A 19447-nucleotide genomic window follows, 5' to 3' on the forward strand; every position below is an offset into this window, starting at 1 on the left:
GTGGCCAAGACCAACTTGGCACCATGGCGCCCTCTGCTGCTCAGATGTAGCAAGAGCAATCTGGCTCCCGCAGGCTACAAGCTTGGAGACCACATACATTTTCAGCCGTGGAAGAGACCTCAGCCCTGAGGCTGAGGTGGCCAACTGGAATGGCGCTGAAGGTCTGGAGGCCACGAGCATCATCCTGGGCATCTGACTGACCTGGGTTTGCATCCTGTCTCTATGGCTGCCTGGCTGGGTGACCCTGGGCTGGTTGCTCAGCCTCTCTGTGTCTGGGTCGCCTCCTCAAGGGAGCAAAGGGAATTGTGCACGTCCCACATGGCACAGAGCTGAGCAACAGAGTGGTTGTTCAGTACCTAGCAACTACTTATTAGTAAAATATTAATTATGTTAATAAATGAGTCAATACAACACTCTTAAAACAAACCAGGCCAATCGTAAATGCTAATAAGATAATTTATATTCTTGGCATCTACTATCTGCCAGATTTGTTCTCCTTGGATCCCTAAGGGCCTAGAAGTACCAATATTAATAATAATAAATAATGTAATAATATATAATATTACTATTGGCATTTCTAGGCCCTTAAGTGTCCAAGGAAATATACTTACGGGGTTCCACAAACCCCGGACATTATCATATTGCACTAAGTCACGTGTATCTTTGATTAATAAAAGGAGAGCGGATTATCTTATGAATTTGAGGTCAGTAACATCTTTTCCTGTGAATAGTCAGCTATTGTCAGTTTTATTTACTTATTTATTTTTGCCTAGTTCTCTCCACATGAATTAAATAAAGGCTTCAAGGGTGTGCCTATTTCTTGCTTCAAAGAACATTATGAGGGTGCAGGCAGTGGCTCCAGCCGGCTGGCGGGGTCAAACCTCTCCCAGGCTGATCAACCTTCCTGGTTGCCAGGGACGGAGGAGTTTCCTGGGATGTGGGAACCTTCAGAGCTAAAACCAGGACAGTCCCAGGAAGCTGAGACAGTTGGTCACCCTAACCCCTTTCCACTGTGCTTGGACAAGAAGCTCATTCCCAGGAGGAAGATTGACTCAAGTCCAGTAAGGGTTAAATGCTGACTGATCAGGCTTTGAATTCTGGCTCCGGTACTAATTAGCTGTGTGACCTTGGGTAGGTCACTTAACCTCTCTGAACTTTAGTTTATAAAGCTGAGATGATGTAGATATTCAGATAAGGTGTGCAAGCACTTGGCTTGGAGCCTGGCACAAACAGGTCTCCAATAAACAATCACTTGGCTGTGGTTTCTGCCTTTCGCGTCTGGCTCCTGGTTACAGACCAGAGTCCTGTGCCCCAGAAAGGTCCCCCATCCCCTGGGGAGGCTGAGGGAGGCAGGTGGTTAGAGCTGCTGCATTCCCATCCTGGTTGGTCATACCCAACCTGCCTTGGTTGCTTGGCCGCCATCTTCCTCCCTGGACATGAGCTCCAGCAGGGCCTCGGCTGACTTGCTGGCTGCTGGCTGCTCGGGGCCAGCTCAGGGCTGGAGGGCACAACAGATACCTGATGAATACCAAATATTTTTTGGATTAATTAAACTGAATCGCGGGGTGGAAGGGGGAAACCCAGGGCCTGGGTAGGGCTGGACCACAAGCAGTGAGGCAGCCTGGAGTGGTCAGTGGGGAAAGGGGGCAGGCAGGGAGGGGGTGAACAGGCACTGGAGATGGAAGGGGTTTGGGGTCCCAGGGAGATGGTTTAGTTCTGGGTCTGATACGTCCCGCAATGTGACCTCGGACAAGTCCCTTCCACTCTCAGAATGTCAATTCGCACATCTGTAACGTGGGACGGTAATTGTGCCTACCTCAGAGAGTTATCGCGAGGATTAATGAGATTGCACAAGGAACTCTTAGCCTGGGCCGAGGCTGCTCAACGCTCCACTGAGAGCTCTCCATCTCCCTGTCACACACACACACACACACACACACACACACACACACTTGGACTCTATCTGGATCCGGCCATACACTCCACCCTCCCCAGCCCTTGCTCCAGTCCTACCACTTATTTCCTGTGTGACTTTGGCTAAGTGACTTTCCCTCTCTGAGCTCCCTTCCTCATCTCTAGCACGAGATTATAACAGTCCCCACATTGCTGAGTTTTGATGAAGATGAACTGAGATAACACCCACAAAGTACTTAGTCTAGTGCCAGGCACATAACCAGAGTTCAACTGGAATAAGCGACTAGTATAGCCCCCGGATGACCACACAAACATACACACACAGGCTCTTCCGGGTCTTGGTAGCTCATGGGGTCCTTCAACCACACTGGGCTTCAGCATGTGACAGGTGCACACCAAACCCTGCCACACCCCTGGGCTCTGTCCCACAGACACACTCACACAGGTGCCCACGGTGCTCTCCTGGGGTCCCCCAGTCTGCACCAGTCACCACCCACCCGGGCCCGGCCAGTCAGCACCACTGAGGCTGATTAACAAAAACACAACATCAAATTCCTTTACTTCCGAAGTCTCCCCTTTAAGGGGAGGCAGGAAATAGAACATTCTTTTTTGGAGGGAAGGGGATTTAATAAAAACTATAATTAATCAAATACTGATCTCAGGCCCGGTGTGCTGTGGGCCCAGTCCTGGCCTGCCGCGTCCCTGCAGGAGCCCCACCTCACCCCGGGGCGGGGGTGGCACCAGGAGGGGCTTGGGGAGGCCAGCGGGCCCTGCCTGGCCCCTCCTCAGCGAGAGAGCAGGCAGGGGGGCCTCCGGGCAGGCGGGATGTCACCACTGCAGAAAGTCCCGAACGAACTTCCAGAGCTTGGTGACCCACAGGTTGACGCCGAGGTCCATCAGGTACTGGATCTCGGGCGTGAGCATGCGGCGACAGAGCTGCTCGTGCCGCTGCCCGATGCTCTTCTTGAGGTTGTAGCCCAGGATGGACTTGGCGCCCAGCGGCTGCCAGGGCTGCATGGCCGCGTCCTGGATGGCGGCGGCGTCCACGGCGCGGCCCCCGTCGATGCAGATGCGCCGCATGCGCTCGTTGGCGCGCCGCAGGGCGGCCACCTCGCGGGCCATGCGCTCGCGCCCGAACGCCTCCACCTTGCGCCAGAAGCTGGCGTTGAAGTGGCGGTAGAGGCGCGCGTCCAGCACGTTCCAGGCGGTGGCGCGCCGGTACAGCTCGCCCGAGAGGCGCGGCACGGCGGGGTCGCGGCGCGCATTGAGCTTGAAGTAGAGCACGTCCTCCAGCTCCCAGCACAGCAGGTCCTTGAGCAGCACCAGCGACTCGTCGAAGTACTCCTGCAGGAGCACCAGGTGGAAGCGGCGCTCCACCTCCAGGATGTGCTCCTGCACCTGCGGGCTGCCCGGGTCCAGGCCGCTGTCGTAGCCCAGGTCGAAGAAGAGCAGGTTGCGGAGGTAGTGGGCGTTGTAGCCGTTGGGGTCATAGTAGCGATCCGGGTCCTGCAGGAACTCGGCCAGCTTGTCCTGGCTCGAGAGCTTCCACGTGAAGGGCACCACCGAGCCGAAGTAGTGGAAGGAGGACTCGAAGAGGCGGGCGGGGTCGCGGAGCACGGTGATGAAGGTGGCGTTGGGCGGCACGAGGCCCCGCACCTCGTCGTAGTGGAAGCGCATGTGGTTGCAGATGATGTTGAAGCAGGCGCCGGGCCGGTAGTCCTGCACCAGGCTGCGCGCGAAGAAGGCCGGGTAGTCGAAGTCGTTGCGCCCGTTGGGGAAGGCGAACTTGAGCCCGTGCTTCTGGCCGAAGCGGAAGAGGATGTTGAGCAGCGTGCTGCTGGCCGTCTTGTGCGTCTTCATGAACACGATGTCCCGCCGCGGCTGGCACCCTCCCGCCGAGCCATTGGCCGGGGTCCCCGTCTCTGGGTCACTTGGGGCGGGGGAGCAGGGTGCTGTGCCCTCCGGGGTCCTGCTGGGGATGGAGAGGTGGGGAGAGCTGCAAGGGGCTGCCCGGGCCCTGGGGACTAGACAGCAGGGTTGTTGGGGACAGTGGTGGCAGGGGAGCCGGGACGGGGGACCAGCCTGGCGTGGTTTGGCCTCTCTGGCCTCACTTTCCTCCTCTGTGAAATGGGGAAAACAACAGGCCCTATCGGTGGTGGTGGTGTGAGGTCAAAGGGACGAGCATGCATGTTCTTGTCTCCTTCATGGCCACCGCATCTACATTTATCAGGAATTAGCTTCAGGTTGCACCACAGGAAATTTTTTAAACCCCAAATGGTCAATTATCAGCAATTTCTTCTAGTTCAATTTATTACCACCAACTAAGGGCCCAGGCTGTGCCAGGCCTGGGCTGAGCAGCCCAGTGGGGAGGTGGGATGGCCTCAGGGTTAGGAGCCAGGCTTAGAGGCAGACCCCAGTTTAAATCCAAACCTTGTGCCCGCTGAGTGCTCGTGGACAAGTCACTCCCACCTTCCAGCCCAGTTGGAGCCTCAGTGATGATGATCCGAGCCTTGTACACAAACGTTATTATTTGATTCTCATGCTCCATGAGGCAGGCTCTGTTATTATGCCCATTTCACAGATGAGGACGCTGAGGCCCAGGGTTACACAGTGACTTCTGCCTGGCACAGCATGGTGCAGGGTGCCCCTCACCCCCACCCCTCAGCCGCCCAGGAGGGCCACTCACGTGGAGGCCAGGCCAGCATGCAGTGGGGGGACAGCGTAGGAGTAGAGCAGCAGCAGGAAGCTGGTGAAGAGTGCTCCCAGCACCAGCCCCTTGGCCATGGACTCCCAGCGCTTCTTCTGCGGCAGCGGCATCTCAGACACCTGTGGCGGGCACAGAGCAGGGCAAGCATCAGGAGGCCGGCCCCAGGGAGCCTCCACTGCTGCCCCAGGCCTGGATGGGCTGAGGGGCAGCCTTCGACATTGGGACTTGCCTTCGCCAGCTCTGTGGCCCCCCAGCAAGATCCAGACAGGGACAGAGAGACAAACACATGGGGAGACACAGCCGTGGGGCTGCAGACAGAGCCGGTGGGTGAAGCCAACACAGAGAGAGGTTGGGGACTGGGTCAGGAGAAGGTTCTACTGCCTGGTTCAGTTTTAATTTTTAAGCTGAGTGGCGGGGCGGATACACGGGCATTCATTAGTTTATATTTTATACCTCATAATGAAACCATTTCCTAGGAATGAAAAGAAGACCCTCTCCCAGTGCCCTGTCTCCCCAGGCCTGGGGTCAGGGCAGTCTACAGGGAGGGCCCAGGGGCTCCCCAGAGCCTGAATCCCTCACCTTTCAGAAGGCCCAGCCAGTCCCACCCGTCCCCTGTGCCACCCTTCCCAGCTGCCCAGGGAGGGGCCAGGGCTCCTCATCTCTCTTCACTGGCCCTGTGCCCCTGGGTCTGTAGGGAAGTCAGGTGGAGAAACTGGGGCTCCGAGTGAGGAAGGAGAAGGCTCAGGTCACACAGCTAGCCAGGCCTCTGCCCACACACCCACCTCCTCTCCATTGCTAGCAGGCGGAGCTGCCCAGGTAAATCTGAATTTCAGATAAACAACAAATAAATTGGGTTTTTTAAGTATAAGTAAATCCCAAATACTGTATGGGACATACTTATACTAAAAATTATTCAATGTTTACCTGGAAATCAAATTTAACGGGGTATCCTGGTTTTTTGGTTGTTTTTGGTTTAGGGGGAGTTTTTTGGTCTAACTGTGACACCCTATCAGCAGGGACTGAGGATGAGCTGAAATGGGGGCAGTTCATGCTGAGGGACGGGGTCCAGGGGAGGGCTGGGGCTCAGGGGGCCTTCCCAGCTCCCCTTAGCTACAAGGCCAAGGCACAAAACTTTCCACTCCTGTTCCGGTGCATGCTGCACAGGGCCCTGAGGCCACGAGAGGTCACGCGTGCTGCCCCGTGACCACATGCACAGCACATCACCACACGCACGGCACCTCACCACTATCCCTGGGGGCAGAGGCCAAACAGCCCGCCTGGAGGAGGACCCCACACACTTCCCCCTGGAAAAGTTATTCAAGGCACCCACAAACCCTTCCCAGAGAAGGGTTCCTCCAGGCCCATGCCACCAGCCAGCGCCAGTCCCTGAGTCCTCTGCTCATCATCCAGAAATTTCCCCTCACAGGACGGGACATGAAGAAGCAATTTGCTGAGGAAGAAACTATACAAGAGGGAACTTGGCCTCCCTCGTGAAATGACATATCCCCGTTCACTCTTAGGTGGGCAAGGTGAACAGGATCAAGGGTGGATGAGAATGTGGAAGTTTCCAGAGGGCAGTTCTATCAAAGGAGGAAGGTACAAGCTCTCTGAATTCCAACTAGTCTACGGAAACTCTTGGACAAAGTCACACATGCAAGGGTGTCATGGCAGCTTGGTCAGAAATAGAAAAAAATGAGAAACAATCTCAGCGACCATCAGCGGGAGATCGTCACACAAACCAAGGCCCGTTCCCAGATGGAGTCACCTGTACTTGTTCAAAAAAACAAGGTGGAGCCAAGTGGACCGGCTCAAAAACACACCATAATCTATTAATATGAAAAAAGAAAGTTCCAGAACACTATGCCTCCCAAATCCCCATATATGTATATAGGTAAATACACATGTAGGCCCCAAAAAACCAACTGGAGAACAGTATTCTGGATTTTAACAGTGGTCTCCTCCCATAGCTGGGGGAGGGGTATATAGGGAATATTTTCCATATTATGCATTTCTGTAATGGTTGCATTTTTTTAAAGGAGTATGAATTACTTTTTTAATCAGAAAAAGGCAATAAAATGAATTTGATATATTTAAATAATTGATCATAAAGCTTGGAATGTGGGGTAGGCCTGCCAGGCGAGGTCTGGCCATGGAGGGGCCCCAGGTGGGGGAGGTGCCCAGCTCAGGCTCTGGAAGCCCCAGGCCTTGTATCAAACACAAGAACCCCTTGGGGCCTCAGTTTCTCATCTGTAAAACGGGGAAGCTGGTACCCCCCCCTCGCTGGCTCTTCCTGAGACGGCTGACAAAACGACTAGCACATAATTTTCGCTCAAAGAGTGTTAGCGGCTCCCCTCCTGAGCCTCCAGGGACCTGCTCCGGGCCTCTGTCTTTGTCACCCTCAGGGTGGGCCCCCCTGAACAAGGAGTGGCTGCAGGGCCCCCCACCAAGCACAAACGGCCCCATCAGCCTCCTGCTCCCCAGGGACCCGGCGGAAAACAGGGCAGAGCCCTGGGCCAGGCGAGAGCCTCAGACTCGGGGCCAAACCCTGAGGGGGGCCCTGGGCCTCAGTTTCTCTGACTTTAAAATGGGGGGGGTTAGGATTCCTGCCCTCCCCAAATCCCCAGGGCCCACCCCCACCCCAGCAGCCCCACTCACCAGGGAACTTTCTGGAACTCTGAGGGCTGAGGGCACAGGCTCTGAGGAGGAGGCCAAGCAGCAGGGGGCAGATCGGCCTCCCAGAACCACCAATCAGGCACCACCTGGCCCCGCCCAGGACGCCCCCTCCCCCGCATCACTGCTTCATTCATTCATTCATTCATTCATTCTCTCACTCAGGCTTCCTCAGACCGTGCCAGGCCCTGCCAGCTGCCAGGCCCTGGGCTGTCTCACCCCTCTGGCTTCTCTTTTGAGCCCCTGCTATGAGCCAGGCCCTAGAGGAGGGCTTCTCCAGAACATCTCATTGACTCCGCTCAGCTATCCCAGGAGGCAGACCCCACTGTCACCCCCATTTTGCAGAGGGGGAACCTGAGGCTCTGAGAGGTAACGTGACTTGCCCAAGGTCACTCAGCAAGGCAGGGGCAGAGCTGGGATTTGAGCCCAGGTCTGTCGGCCTCCAAACAGCAGCTTTCAGCTTTGTCCATGGCAGCCCTGCCTGGCGTGTTCAGGCCCAGCCCTGAGCCCGAGAGAAGGAGGGCGTGTGCACCGGGGGGTTCCATCACAGAAGGCCGAGGCACGGCTGGGGGCTCTGTCCCAGGAGCACAACAGGGTCTGGCCTCTGTGGGCTGGGCAGCCAGGATGAGGGCAGGGAAGCAGAGGGGATCTGCTGGCTGGTGCCTCCTGTGCTGGCAGCCTGGGGCATCCAAGGCTGGCAGTTCCCTTCCTGCCTGGTCTCTGTGAACTTGGGCATGTCGCTCACCCTCTCTGAGCCTCCGTCTCCACACGTGCACGATGGATACGCAACAGTAAGATGGGGGCAGACAGGGCCCTTCGTGGTCATAGGCAGAGCCCCTGGATAGATGGAGGCCGAGAGAGGGGCTGGCTGGCAGCCAGGAGGCTGGCTAGAGGGAAAGTAGCCATGAGGCTGTGAGATTTGAATGAGAGAACACATGTACACCGGCAGAGATCAATATATATTAATTATTATTATCACTATTGACCAGGGCCCAGTCCTAGTTCATGGGACTGGGCATGTGGGAGGAGGGATCCCTTCCGTGCCCAGCTGCAGGCCAGCCTTGTCGTGACTCATCCCTGAGCGCTCCAAGCCTGGCACCTGGTGAATGTTTGATGAATGACCCCCGTGACCCTCAGGGCAGAACGTGGGCAGGGCTGATAATGTGCGAGAGCTACATGTGTGAGTCACACATGTGAGAGCCACATGGGGCCAGCACCTTGGGACCAGAGTCCTGGGTTTGAATCCCAGTTCTGCTGCTTCCTTGCTGTGTGCCCTAGGCAAAGCTGTGCCCTCTCTGGGCCTCAATTTCTCCTCCAAAATGATGATACCAACTTTCCTTCCATCACAGGGTACTGTGTGAATCCTCTGCATCCCACAAGGAAAGTGCCCAGCAAGAGGCTGGCACAGAGCAGACACTCACTGAGAATGGGCTGCCACTACTGTTACTATTATCATTACCATTACCGTCCCAGGGTCCCAGTCGTGGCCTCTTTGAGATGTGTGCCCACTGGCCCATGATGGAGGCTTCCAGGCAGCTGACAGCCCCAGGTCCAAGGCCATGGGATACCAAGGATAATCTCAGCGTGGCCTGAGCCTCGCAGTCTCCAGTCTGGAAGATGGCACAGCAGGGAGGCTCAGAGAGCGCAGGGCCACGCTCAAGGTCACACAGCACAGCAGCATCAGAGACAGGACTAGAACCTGGGTCTCCTTCCTCTGCCTACAGTGCTGACAGTCCCAGGCACTCAGGGCAGATGGTCTCCCCTCCATAGCCCACCCCATCTATTCTTGCCCTTCTGGGTTACCCCAGCCACATCACCTCCATCTGTGCCGATGGCTGGCTCCATGGCAGGCCCAGCAATCCTCCTGCTTGGCTAGACCAGCACCCTCCAGGCAACGAAGGAGAAACAGGACTCATCCCCCACAGTGTGCACACAGGGAAACCAAGACCAGGATGGTAAACCTTCTGGCCTAGAGCATCATCACCAGGCAGATCTCAGTCCCAAGATGTCCTGCTCCCCCAGCGACCCCTGTGCAGGGATGGAGGAAGCACACTCACCTCGGGTCCTGGCTGGCTGCCCTTTCCTTCTCCCCACCTGAGCCACCTCTGACTGCCAGGTTGCCTCTGCGGTCACTGGGAAACAGGAACGCTCCAATGACACCCAGCAGTGTGCTGGCTCCCTCAGCTCCCGCGGGTGTGAATATTCATGAGTTCTTTCTCTGGGGACAGCAGGTGGCATGTCTCTGTACCCTGCAGGTGCTGTCCTGGCCCTCTGCCCCCTGAGTGGCCCCCGACCCTCTCTGGACCCCAGCAGTGGGGCAGCTCCTTCATCCAGGGGCTCAGCAAGGTCCCGGGTGTCCTTGGGCCAAGGACACAAGCAGCCGCAGAGCCCTGCAGAGAGCCAGAGACAGGCTCAAAGGCCACGGGAGGGGCGGGGAGGCTAACTGGCTCCAAGTCCACGGAGTGGGGGATGGGGACGGGGAGGCAGGTGCGTCTGGGTGGCTAATTGCTCCTTAAGTCACATCTCATTTAAGTCTCAGGCTGCCCTGTGCATCAAGCAACACCATTAGCCTACTCCCCAAGTGAAGAAACCAAGGCTCGGAGAGGTGAACTCACCTGTCCAAGGTCACACAGTTAGCAGAGGGCAGACAGAGCCAGACAGAGTCCAAACTCGGACTTGCCAAACTCCAGGACTTAAAGATGCTGAGACACAACCAGAGACCAAGGTTTGTCTAAAATCTGTGGGAGCCCAGAGAGCGAGCAAGGCAGCCTGGAAGGCCTCCTGGAGGTGCAGCATCTGACCAGGGCTGGAGAATGAGTCTGATGAGATTTCACCTCTCCGAGCTCCAAGTCTTTCATCAAGGAGATAGAGTACGAGATTTTCCTGTCCAGCCTCCACCCCCGTGACGCTGCTCCTTCCCAAGGTCTCGGCAGGAAGAGGCAGTTCTAGGGGCTCTGGCCCCAACCCCCTGGGGCCTTCCAGCTCAGCCCAGGCACTGGGGTCTCTGGCACCCCGCTCTTAACTGGGTTCAGGTCTGTCCTCTCTCAGCCTTGCCCGTGAACGGAGGGCGCCTAGAAAAGCAGCCCCTCATCCTTCCTTCAGCACTGATGCCCAGGGCCCCCACTGTGGCTGAGGCACAGGGCTCTAGGGATCCCGGTGTCACCATCAATTAATAATAGTCATTATTGTGGCCGTCGTTTATCCAACACTGAGCACTTTCATAGGTTGAACAGCTGCCAACCCCTCCCAGGGAGCAGCAAGCATCCGACACTTTGCTCTGAGCGCCCTTTCCCCCAAAGCCCTGCTCAGCCTGGGAGCAGCCCCACGCATCGATGAGATACCAGAGCTTAAACAGCTCCAGGGGGGCCGGAGTTCGGATCTGTCTGAGTGCCAGATCGGCTTCAGGGCATGGGAGAGAGTTATTTTATCTTTTCTGGGCTGAGATAGCTTGAGGACAGATGTATGGGCGTGAGTCAGGGCAGAGCTGGCATCAAAGAGCAGGGATGGTGGTTTATGAGCGTGGACTCTGGACCAGAGTTCGGCCTCATGCTCAGGACTTCCCATGCATCACGTACCCTCAAAATCCTCTCGGGGAGCCCCTGTTATCACCCCTACATTACAGAGGAGCGAGCTGAGGCTCAAGGGAAGAAATGACAAGCCCAATATCACAGCGGGGTAAGAACCTTGTCCAGGTGGGAATGGAGGTCAGGCTCTTGAGCACGAGGTGAGATCATGGGTGGGGTGGGAAGGCGAGTAAAGAGCCACATGAAGCAAAGCTTTCCAGAGTAGAGTGTGGATGGCGGAACCTGCTCCTCCAGCCCTGCGAGAGGAGTCTCTTCCCAGAGTATCAGTGACATCAACTCTGGCTTGTTCTCCCCCCACCGAAAAACAAATTTTTTCAAATTATAAAAGCAGTACATGCTCACTGAAAAAAAATTCAGACAATTACAAAAAAATGCAAAGAAGACGATGAAAAGAGCCTCATCCCCAGAGGTTACCACCCTTAAAGCTTTAGCACAAGCCTCCTCACATGTTTTCCTGTCTATATATCCTTATAGATGGTGGAAGGGGTCTCTTTTGGGGAGCACATTTTGTTTTTAACTTTTTCTTTTCACATATCAATAGATGGTGGACGGACATCTTTGTGTGACCACAGTGAGTTTTAGATTGATCTGTTCCACAGGTGTTTACTGAGCGCCTGCACTGTGGCCAGCGCCGGGGTTCCTGACGCCAGGTGCTCCGAGCTCGGGGCTCGCAGTCCTGGGGATGAGAGAAAGGAGCAGATAGCTGCAGGTGCTGTGATGGAGGACACATTGGCCAGGCTTGCTGGAGCATAGAGAAAACATCTGATCCAGCCCGGGAGGCGGGAGGGGCGTGGTCAGGGAAGCTTCCTGGGGTAGGGGGCTCCAGTGGCAGAAGCTGCTGTGTATTTCCCGATTTCCAAAGGCACTTTGTTCCCTTTTCTCCCTGGACACACAGCTAAACTACATTTCCCATCCTCCCTTGCAGCTCAGTGTCCTCATGTGACTGAATTCTGGCCAATGGGATGTGAGCAGAATGGCAGCTGAGGAGGTTAAGTGGGCGGACCTTCTCTGGGGTCTCCTTTTCCCATCTGCTGGATGAATGGAGCGGTCTCTAAGGATCTGGAGGTGGGCATGGCCATGAGATGGGAGGAGCCTGGGTCTCTGCATAACAGCTCACTGAACACCCAATTGGATTTCATGAAATGCCAACTAAACTGTCATTGTGTTACGACATTCAGAATTTGGGGCTTATCTGTTACAGCAGCTAGCATTGACTAATGCACCTGTTACCCTAGAATGAGCCAGGCAGAGAGAAAAGCATGTGCAAAGGCCCAGGGCAATTGAGAAACTAATAAATGTTCAGCCTGGCTGGAGTGTCCAGTATTTGTGCATGTCAGAGGTTGGGTGGGCAGGGAAGACAAGAAACACAGCCAGAAAGGGGGCAGGGGCAGGTGGGACATGCAGGGCTTAGGGAAACATGCTAAGGAATCTGTCCTGGATCCTGCGGGCAATGGGGAGCCCTGGGAGGGTCTACTGAAGAGGAATGAAGAGGTAGGATTCCATCTGACTGCAGGATGAACTGTAGGGGTGAAGAAGGAGTGGGAGAAGCAGGCAGACCTCTATGGTGGTTGTTACAGCTGCCCAGGTGTGAGATGACCCGGACCAGGAGAAGGCCGGGGGATGGACTGGAGCTACCTGTAGGCCATGGCATGGACAGCATCTGGTGGGTGACTGGGTGTGGAGGAGGGGCAGAAAGAAGCCCTGTAGGAGTGACTGGGTGGCTGGGTGTGGAGCTAGTCCTTGAGTGCGGAAGGCTAAGAGAGGGGCGAGTTTAGTGTTGGGGTCGGGTGGGTGATGTCAGGTTCAGTTTAGGACACGTTGAGTTTGGGAGAGGTGTGAGATGCTCATAGAATGTCCAAAGGGCAGTAGGATCCCCTGCCTGGAGCACAAGAGGGAGATCTTGGGGGAGAGAGGTTGGGTCCCATGGGCACAGAGATGGGAGTTGAGGCCAGAGGTGTAAATGGAGTCACCAGGGAAAGAGTGAGGAAGGAGAAGAACCCTGCACTTATGGGAGCAGGGAGGGGAAGAGCCCTCCACAGAGATAAAGATAAAGGGCCTCCAAAGCCATTGGCTGCAGAACATTCTGTGGAACCACCGATCCCCATGAACCATTCCCTGTCTGATGGGCATCTGTGCTGTTTGCTCAGTGTGCACACATAGGAACAGGGCTCTGGGAGAGAAGGTGGTGGGTGAGGGTGTCCTAGGCTGTTTCTTGTAGCTGGAAAAGAATCTCATGGGGACACTGGAGGAGACTTTTAAGAGTGGAGCAAAAGGACTCTCCCTACAGTGCTCAGAGTGTGTATTTGACAGCAACTATTACAGTTTTAAAAGAGCCCATCCTCAGATCTAGCAATTCCATCTGTGGGAATTTGTTCAAGGAAGATAATTTAACAAGAGATCTGAGATGGGGCACAAAGATGTTCATCGCAGTATTATTTATCAAAGGGAAAATAGAAACAACCTAAATGTCCAACAATAGGGGATGGTTAAAAATATTATGTGACATTCACGGTCTATTATGTACTCAAAATGATGTCCACAATACACAATGAAGTGAAAAATATACACACACACACACACACATATATACGTACAGACATATAATTTTGTTTTACAGAGAGTCTGTATTACTTTGGAAAAAAAAATAAAAAATGAAGATCTTTCCATTTTGAAAAATTGCAGTCTGGCTGGAGAAGGAGAGAAAAGCAGCTAGTCTGAACCAGGCCCCACCTCGCTGTGTGACCATGGCAGGCACGTTGCCCTCTCTGAACCTCAGTGTCTTGAGTGGGGAAAAGGCAGCAGGGGCCTGGGACAGAGAAGAAGCTGGGAAGTGTGGGCTGCACAGTTGAAGGTGCAGATGGGAGAGCTTGGCTCTTGGTCCAGGAGTGCTGGGGCAATGACTTGCATGGATCCAGAAGCTTCCTCACTTTGAGTCCCTCTGAAGCAGGGTGCTAGAGTAAAGATGGGGAGGATCACCTCGAGGGGCATTGCAGCTGGACCCTAACCTGCTGGCTTGCAGGACCACCTCCAAACTGTCAGCCCTGACATCTTGCTCCTGCTGCCCCCTTGACTGGGGAGTGGCTGCCTACTGGGTACCAGGCCTGGCAGCTGACTGAGAATAGGGCAATGTTCTTTGCTGATTCAGAAAGCACTTTTCAATCCTGCAGGGTTATCTATCTCTACTGTTTCAAAGGGCAACCACACCTTCGACCTCAACAGAACCTCCCAGTGTCACCTCCTAACCCAGGTGACAGGTGGGGAAACTGAGGCTCAGAAACTTGTGGAGGGGCTAAAGGCAAAGTCAGAACTAGGAGCAGGCCCATAGCTCTTGCTGCTACACTGCCTTGTCTGGGCAAAACCACCACCCCTCCTGATGGCAGATCTGAGTCGCCTCAGAGCAGCTCTAACTGGGGAGTGGCGAAACACAGGATAACCAAGAAGTCAGTCACTTCTTCACGAGCTCCAAAATTACTGAGAACCCCGGGGGTGAGTATGTGGGAGTTGGCAATATCATTCTCTGTATCTTCTGGCATGACTGAAATGTTTTTTAAAGGAATGTCACCTACTTATTTGTATAAAAATATTAACCATTTACAGTCATGTGCCACAAAACAATGTTTTGGTCAATGATGGACCGTATATACGACGATGGTCCCGTAAGATTAGTACCATATAGCCTCAGTGTGTAGTAGGCTATACCATCTAGGTATGTGTAAGTACCGTAGGGGAGGAAGCAATTTTCCTCTACCCTTTTAGGTTCTTCTGGCTGGTCTAAGAATTAAATCAAATGAGACAAATTAACAGGAGAAAAACAAACAAAAGTTTAATAACATGTATACATGGGAGAAACCCAGGAAAACCAAGTAACTCACCAAGATGGCCAAAGCCCTCACCTTAAATACCACCCTCAGCTAAAGACAAAAGATGTTGGGGGTGGGGAGAGTCAGGGACTTCAAAGGGAAGGAAATTCACAGGTGAAAAGGAGCAAAATTGGAAAACAAGTGTTTGGCCACACAGAAACAGAAGAACAGAGGGGAGCCCAACAAACAGGCTTTTCTAGGCTCCTCCCTGTCTGCCACCTAGTTCACGTGATGCTAAGGTGAGAGCCCTTCCTGAGACAGATTTTTTTATCTGAATGCTTTTAGGCAGTTAAAGGAGAAGTAACAAGACAAATTTTCTGAGTCTTTTGTTTCTTAAAAATCATCAGCCTAAAATAATCCTCATGTTAAAGAGACACATTTTGGGGTGGCAAATTTTGTTCCCTCTCAGTACACTCTTATGATGTCCACACAACAACGAAATCACCTAATGATGCATTTCTTAGAATCTATCCCCATTGTTAAGCGACCCACGACTGTAAAGGTTTTAAAAAGGTGCAGAGCACTCGCTATGCACAATGCCCTGGATCTGCTCACCCGCCTCTCCACTCCTGGAGAGGCTGAGATGCTCTGGCTACGAATTCTGGCTCCACCACTCCCCAGCTGGGCAGCCTTGGGCAAGTGACTTCCCCTCTCTGAGCCTCAGTTTCCAAAAAATGGGGAAAATTGACCATCTCAGGGGTTTGCTGTAAGGACCAAACGAGATGAGGCAAGCAGAGCCCTCTGCACACACCTCCAATTACTATCATAACCTTTCTAGACCCACCTGGCAAGAGAAGCAGGGCCCACCAGTGCAGACTCCTGAAAGGCCACCCTCCCCATCCAAGCACCCATATGCCCCATGCTCCAGACCCAATTCCCTAACCCCCAGATTTCACACCTGAGGAAACTGAGGGACAAATAGGGAAGGACTTACCTAAGGTCCCATGACAAGTTAGGGCACTGCTGAGACCAGGTCTGGGGGTGCCCAAGCCACACCTCATCTCTCCCCCGGAACTGGCAGGTGGAATAGAAGGTACCCCACTTCCTCCCAACCATCACTCCTGACCTGGCAATTCCCCCAGCCCTCCGGCCCACCAACCCCATGGGCACCTCAGCTCCATCCTGCCCTCCCTGTCTGGAGCAGGCCAGGCCTCCTAAAAGGGGCTGTCCATATTCCTCACCCAGTCAAAGCGAAGCAAGGAGCCCTTCACAAGCCCGCTGCCATGCCTGGAATTCCACCATCTGGGCATTAGTCTCCTAGGTTAATCACTGCCTCTTTCACTGGGCTGGCACTCAGTCCCTTCAAGCCCAGAGGAAGGGACCTGAGGGAACACACTCCTCCCTTAGTGGGTTACAGAGCATCAGACCCATGCCCATCGGATAAGGGGATGCGCGGGAAGCAGGTGGGCTCCTTTGTCCACAGGGAGCTTCCTTCAGGCGGGGCTCTGCCTGAGTGAGAAGCCGGGGATGAAGCAGCCCGAGGTGGCAGCTGGGAACAGGGCTCCGTTGTCTCCGCTCCCAGGGTAGCAGCCTGCCCACCCCCCGAGTGTCAGGCAGAGCTGGGATCCAGGGAGGCAAGGGGGAGGGGTCCTGAGCTAGGGGTTTGGGGCAGCTCAGGCAGATCTAAGGGGCTAGGACCTCAGAGGATCAGACAGGTCTTGGGCAGGGGTGGGGTCCTGAGACACGGGCCGGGGCAAGACTCCTATGATTTGAAGTCAACTCAGCCACCTTTGAACTATATGACCTTGGACAAGTCACGGAATCTCCCTGAGCCTCAGTTTCCCCCTCCGGATAGTGGGGATAGAAGCAATGCCTCCTTCAAAGGACAGGTACAGGACAGCAGCATTGGGGCTGTTCTGGCTCAGGTCTGCCCACAGCCTTACCCTGTCCAGACCTCAGTAAAAGAAGAGGTCAGATTCTCCCAACAGGACGGTCCTCCCGAGGATTTCCATGGCACCTGTCACCCTGGCAACCCAGATGATCAGATGTCAGGGCTGCCGCTCTCTCCCCCCGACTCGCTCCCACTGGTGTGGGTTACAGCAACCAGATGTGCGCCCATCACCTCTCCTGCTGTAGGCAGGTGCGGAAGGGGCCCCACGGGGAAGGGACCACAGTCTTGCCCTGTGCTGTTTGGCACCAAGGGGGCAGATCAAGCTGGACTCCCTTCCTGTGCACTGGTCCAGGAAACAGGGGAACTCTTGGATTTCCTGTGGGACCCCTCCTGGATACCAGGGTTTGTCCTACTCCCACAAGCCTCTCCTTGGTGGCCTTGCCCTCTCTATGGTACAGTGCAGGGCCTTCCTCAAGCAGAGGGGATTGTCCCTTACCCTGGCCCCCAGCCCCTGCTCAGACCACAGGTTCTGGGGAAGGCTGGTGGGAAGAGGGGAGATCCCTGCCCCTCCTCCCCCAAGGCTCAGGCCTTGTGTCCAAGATTAATCATTAATGGGCTCCCAGCTCCAGCCCCACCCACTGCATGGCCAGGGACTGGGAAAACCCTGAAAATGGGGGCCATGGGGAAAAAACCAAGGGCAGGGAGAGCACCAACCTGCGCCCTCCCTGGCCTGAGCCTGCCCACCCTCCGGCAGCCGCCAGGGGCACCCGGACCCCTGGAGCAGTAGTGTAGCACTCCCTACCACTCAGCTCTGAGGGTCTGACGCCCGCAGTCCCAGTTTGGAGCTTGCAGCAGCGAAAGCCGGGACCCCAGGGGGTAGACTGAGGCAGGGAGCAAGCTGGTGGTGGGTGCTGGGCCCCCAGGACGTACCTTGTCCCCGTCCTTCTCGTGCTTAGCGTGCTGGCTCGGCCCCGGGCCGCGCCGCCCGGGCGCTTACTAAGCGGCGGGCCGTCCCCGCCGGGCCTGGACCATGCCCCCGCCCCCACCGCCGCCGGCGCCGCACCCGCTCCGGCCAGGTGCGGCCGCCAGCCTGGCCCGGCCCCCGGCGCCGCGGCCAATGGGCGCCCCGGGTCCCGGGCCCCTCCTGGCCCCTCCGTGCCCGCCCAGGACGCACAGAAGCCGCATTCAGCGCGCCGGGGCGCAGCGCCGCGCCCCCCGCCGCCGGCCCAACAAGGCGCGTTTGTCTCCGACGCGCCAACAGGGCCATTGTCCCGCTGCCGGACTCGGAGGCTCGGCCGAGCTTCCAGCCTGGGAGGGATTCGAGGGTGCCTGGGAAACGAGGTGGCGTGGTAATGGTGATGGGGGTGGTAGTGAGGGCAGTCCAGCTCTGGGGAAAAGGAGGCGGCTAGACTAGTTGCTGAATTTTTATTGGGGCTTCTGGAGCCCTGGGGATCCAACGGAAGGTATGGCCTCTTGCTTGAGAGTCCTTGCAAGCTGGAGACACACATTCTTGGTATTCGAAATGTGGATGAGAGGGGTGGGGCATGGTGCCAGAATCCTGAGGGAAGCTCAGGCAAGGGACGGATCTCCAACTGGTCACGCCCCTTGAAGGGCACCCGTCAGGGCTGAGCACAGCACCATCAGCAGGTGCCCCATCAGGACGCACCTTTTCTACTCTGGGGTTTCCCTCCAGAGGAAACTGGTCCTTCCCAGAGAAGCAGGGCCAATGACAGGGACTAATGCCCACCTGGAGCCGGGAATGCTCAGCTCCAGCTGTGGGCAGTGCAAAACCAGTTGGCCACCCAGTGCAGCATGGGCCACATCAGAGCCCCACTGCCCCCGCCATTGCAGGGTGACTCCGGAATGGGGAAAATTCCACATCAGCATGGCTGCCAGGGACTTTTCCATTATCTCATGGGCTTCCTCTCCAGCCTTGCCCTGGCAACCCTGCCAAGGCCCTGGGATGCACATGCACTCAGGCAGGCCCAAGTCGTCCCCTAGGGCAGCAGGCTTTGACTTCAGAGGCCCTGACCCTGTCCCTTGCTTCTGGAAGCACCTCTGCAACGCCACCAGCATGCCAGAGCGGAACAAGGCCCTCTCCTATACCCACAGTGAGGCCCAGCCCTGGGTTCTCTGCTCCCTCAGCCAGAGCCCGCCCAAGCTCTTGCCTTCCCCCTACACAGGTTGGGCCTGTAGCCACTGCCCAAAAACCTCTACAGAGCCTGGGCAGTGAGGGCCAGAGGGCCAAGCCCCTCAGGTGCCTAGATCTGAGGAAGGTAGAGCCCAGTTCCAAATCCACACTTCCCCACCCTGGGCTCTGCTGACAGCACTCAGCCACCGGGGCACCCTGGGGAGGCTACCGAGAAACTCCTTGCCTGACCTGGGAAGGGCTGGGTGACCATCCCAAGCCCCCGATTCTGGCCCTGGCTCTCCCATGAGGCACTAGCAGTCCTGGGCAAGGGCATGTCCCCCTAGGCCTCAGCAAAGGCACTGCGAGGGTCGGGTGGGAAGCTGTAGGGATGGCCCAGCAAGGGTCACAAGTCGGGCTGCTGGCATACTCGGTGGTTCTGCTCATGAGCCCACAAGGTAAAGCTAGGTCCCCTCAACTCAGAGAGATCCCCACAGATCCTTCAAGCACTGGCTTCTACCTTCTGGGCTGACTCCAGCAGGAGGTGATGACAATCATGGCTGGTGTTTACTTTCTTACCAGACACCTGACACCAGAGTCTGCATAACATCATCACTGAACCCTCCGCATGCCCCTGGGAGGGAGGCTCCAGAATGTCTACCCCTAATCGACACATGAGGAAGCAGGTTCAAAGGACAGGTACCTGGGCTGGAGTGTGAACCAAGGCAGACTGACTTCAGAGCTCAAGCCCAC

General features: G+C 55.8%; 1 protein-coding gene across 4 annotated transcripts; it reads right to left on the reverse strand.

Annotated features, from left to right (window-relative positions):
- Positions 1–2440: 2440 nt before the first annotated feature.
- Positions 2441–17574, reverse strand: GAL3ST1 (galactose-3-O-sulfotransferase 1). 4 transcript variants are annotated; one of them, XM_058531777.1, is made up of 3 exons: positions 17497–17574; positions 4601–4740; positions 2441–3883 (listed from the first exon to the last, which is right to left on the reverse strand). In XM_058531777.1, the coding sequence occupies exons 2-3, from the start codon at positions 4729–4731 to the stop codon at positions 2743–2745; spliced, it is 1272 nt and encodes a 423-aa protein (XP_058387760.1). In that variant the 5' UTR covers positions 4732–4740; positions 17497–17574; the 3' UTR covers positions 2441–2742. The 4 variants fall into 4 exon arrangements, with proteins under 4 accessions (XP_058387760.1, XP_058387757.1, XP_058387759.1 ...); XM_058531774.1 differs by having other exon boundaries at positions 2441–3886; XM_058531776.1 differs by lacking the exon at positions 17497–17574 and adding an exon at positions 16619–17469 and having other exon boundaries at positions 2441–3886.
- Positions 17575–19447: the final 1873 nt, after the last annotated feature.

This window comes from Diceros bicornis, chromosome 35 (assembly GCF_020826845.1).
Source record: "Diceros bicornis minor isolate mBicDic1 chromosome 35, mDicBic1.mat.cur, whole genome shotgun sequence".
Classification (NCBI taxonomy): Eukaryota; Metazoa; Chordata; class Mammalia; order Perissodactyla; family Rhinocerotidae; genus Diceros; species Diceros bicornis.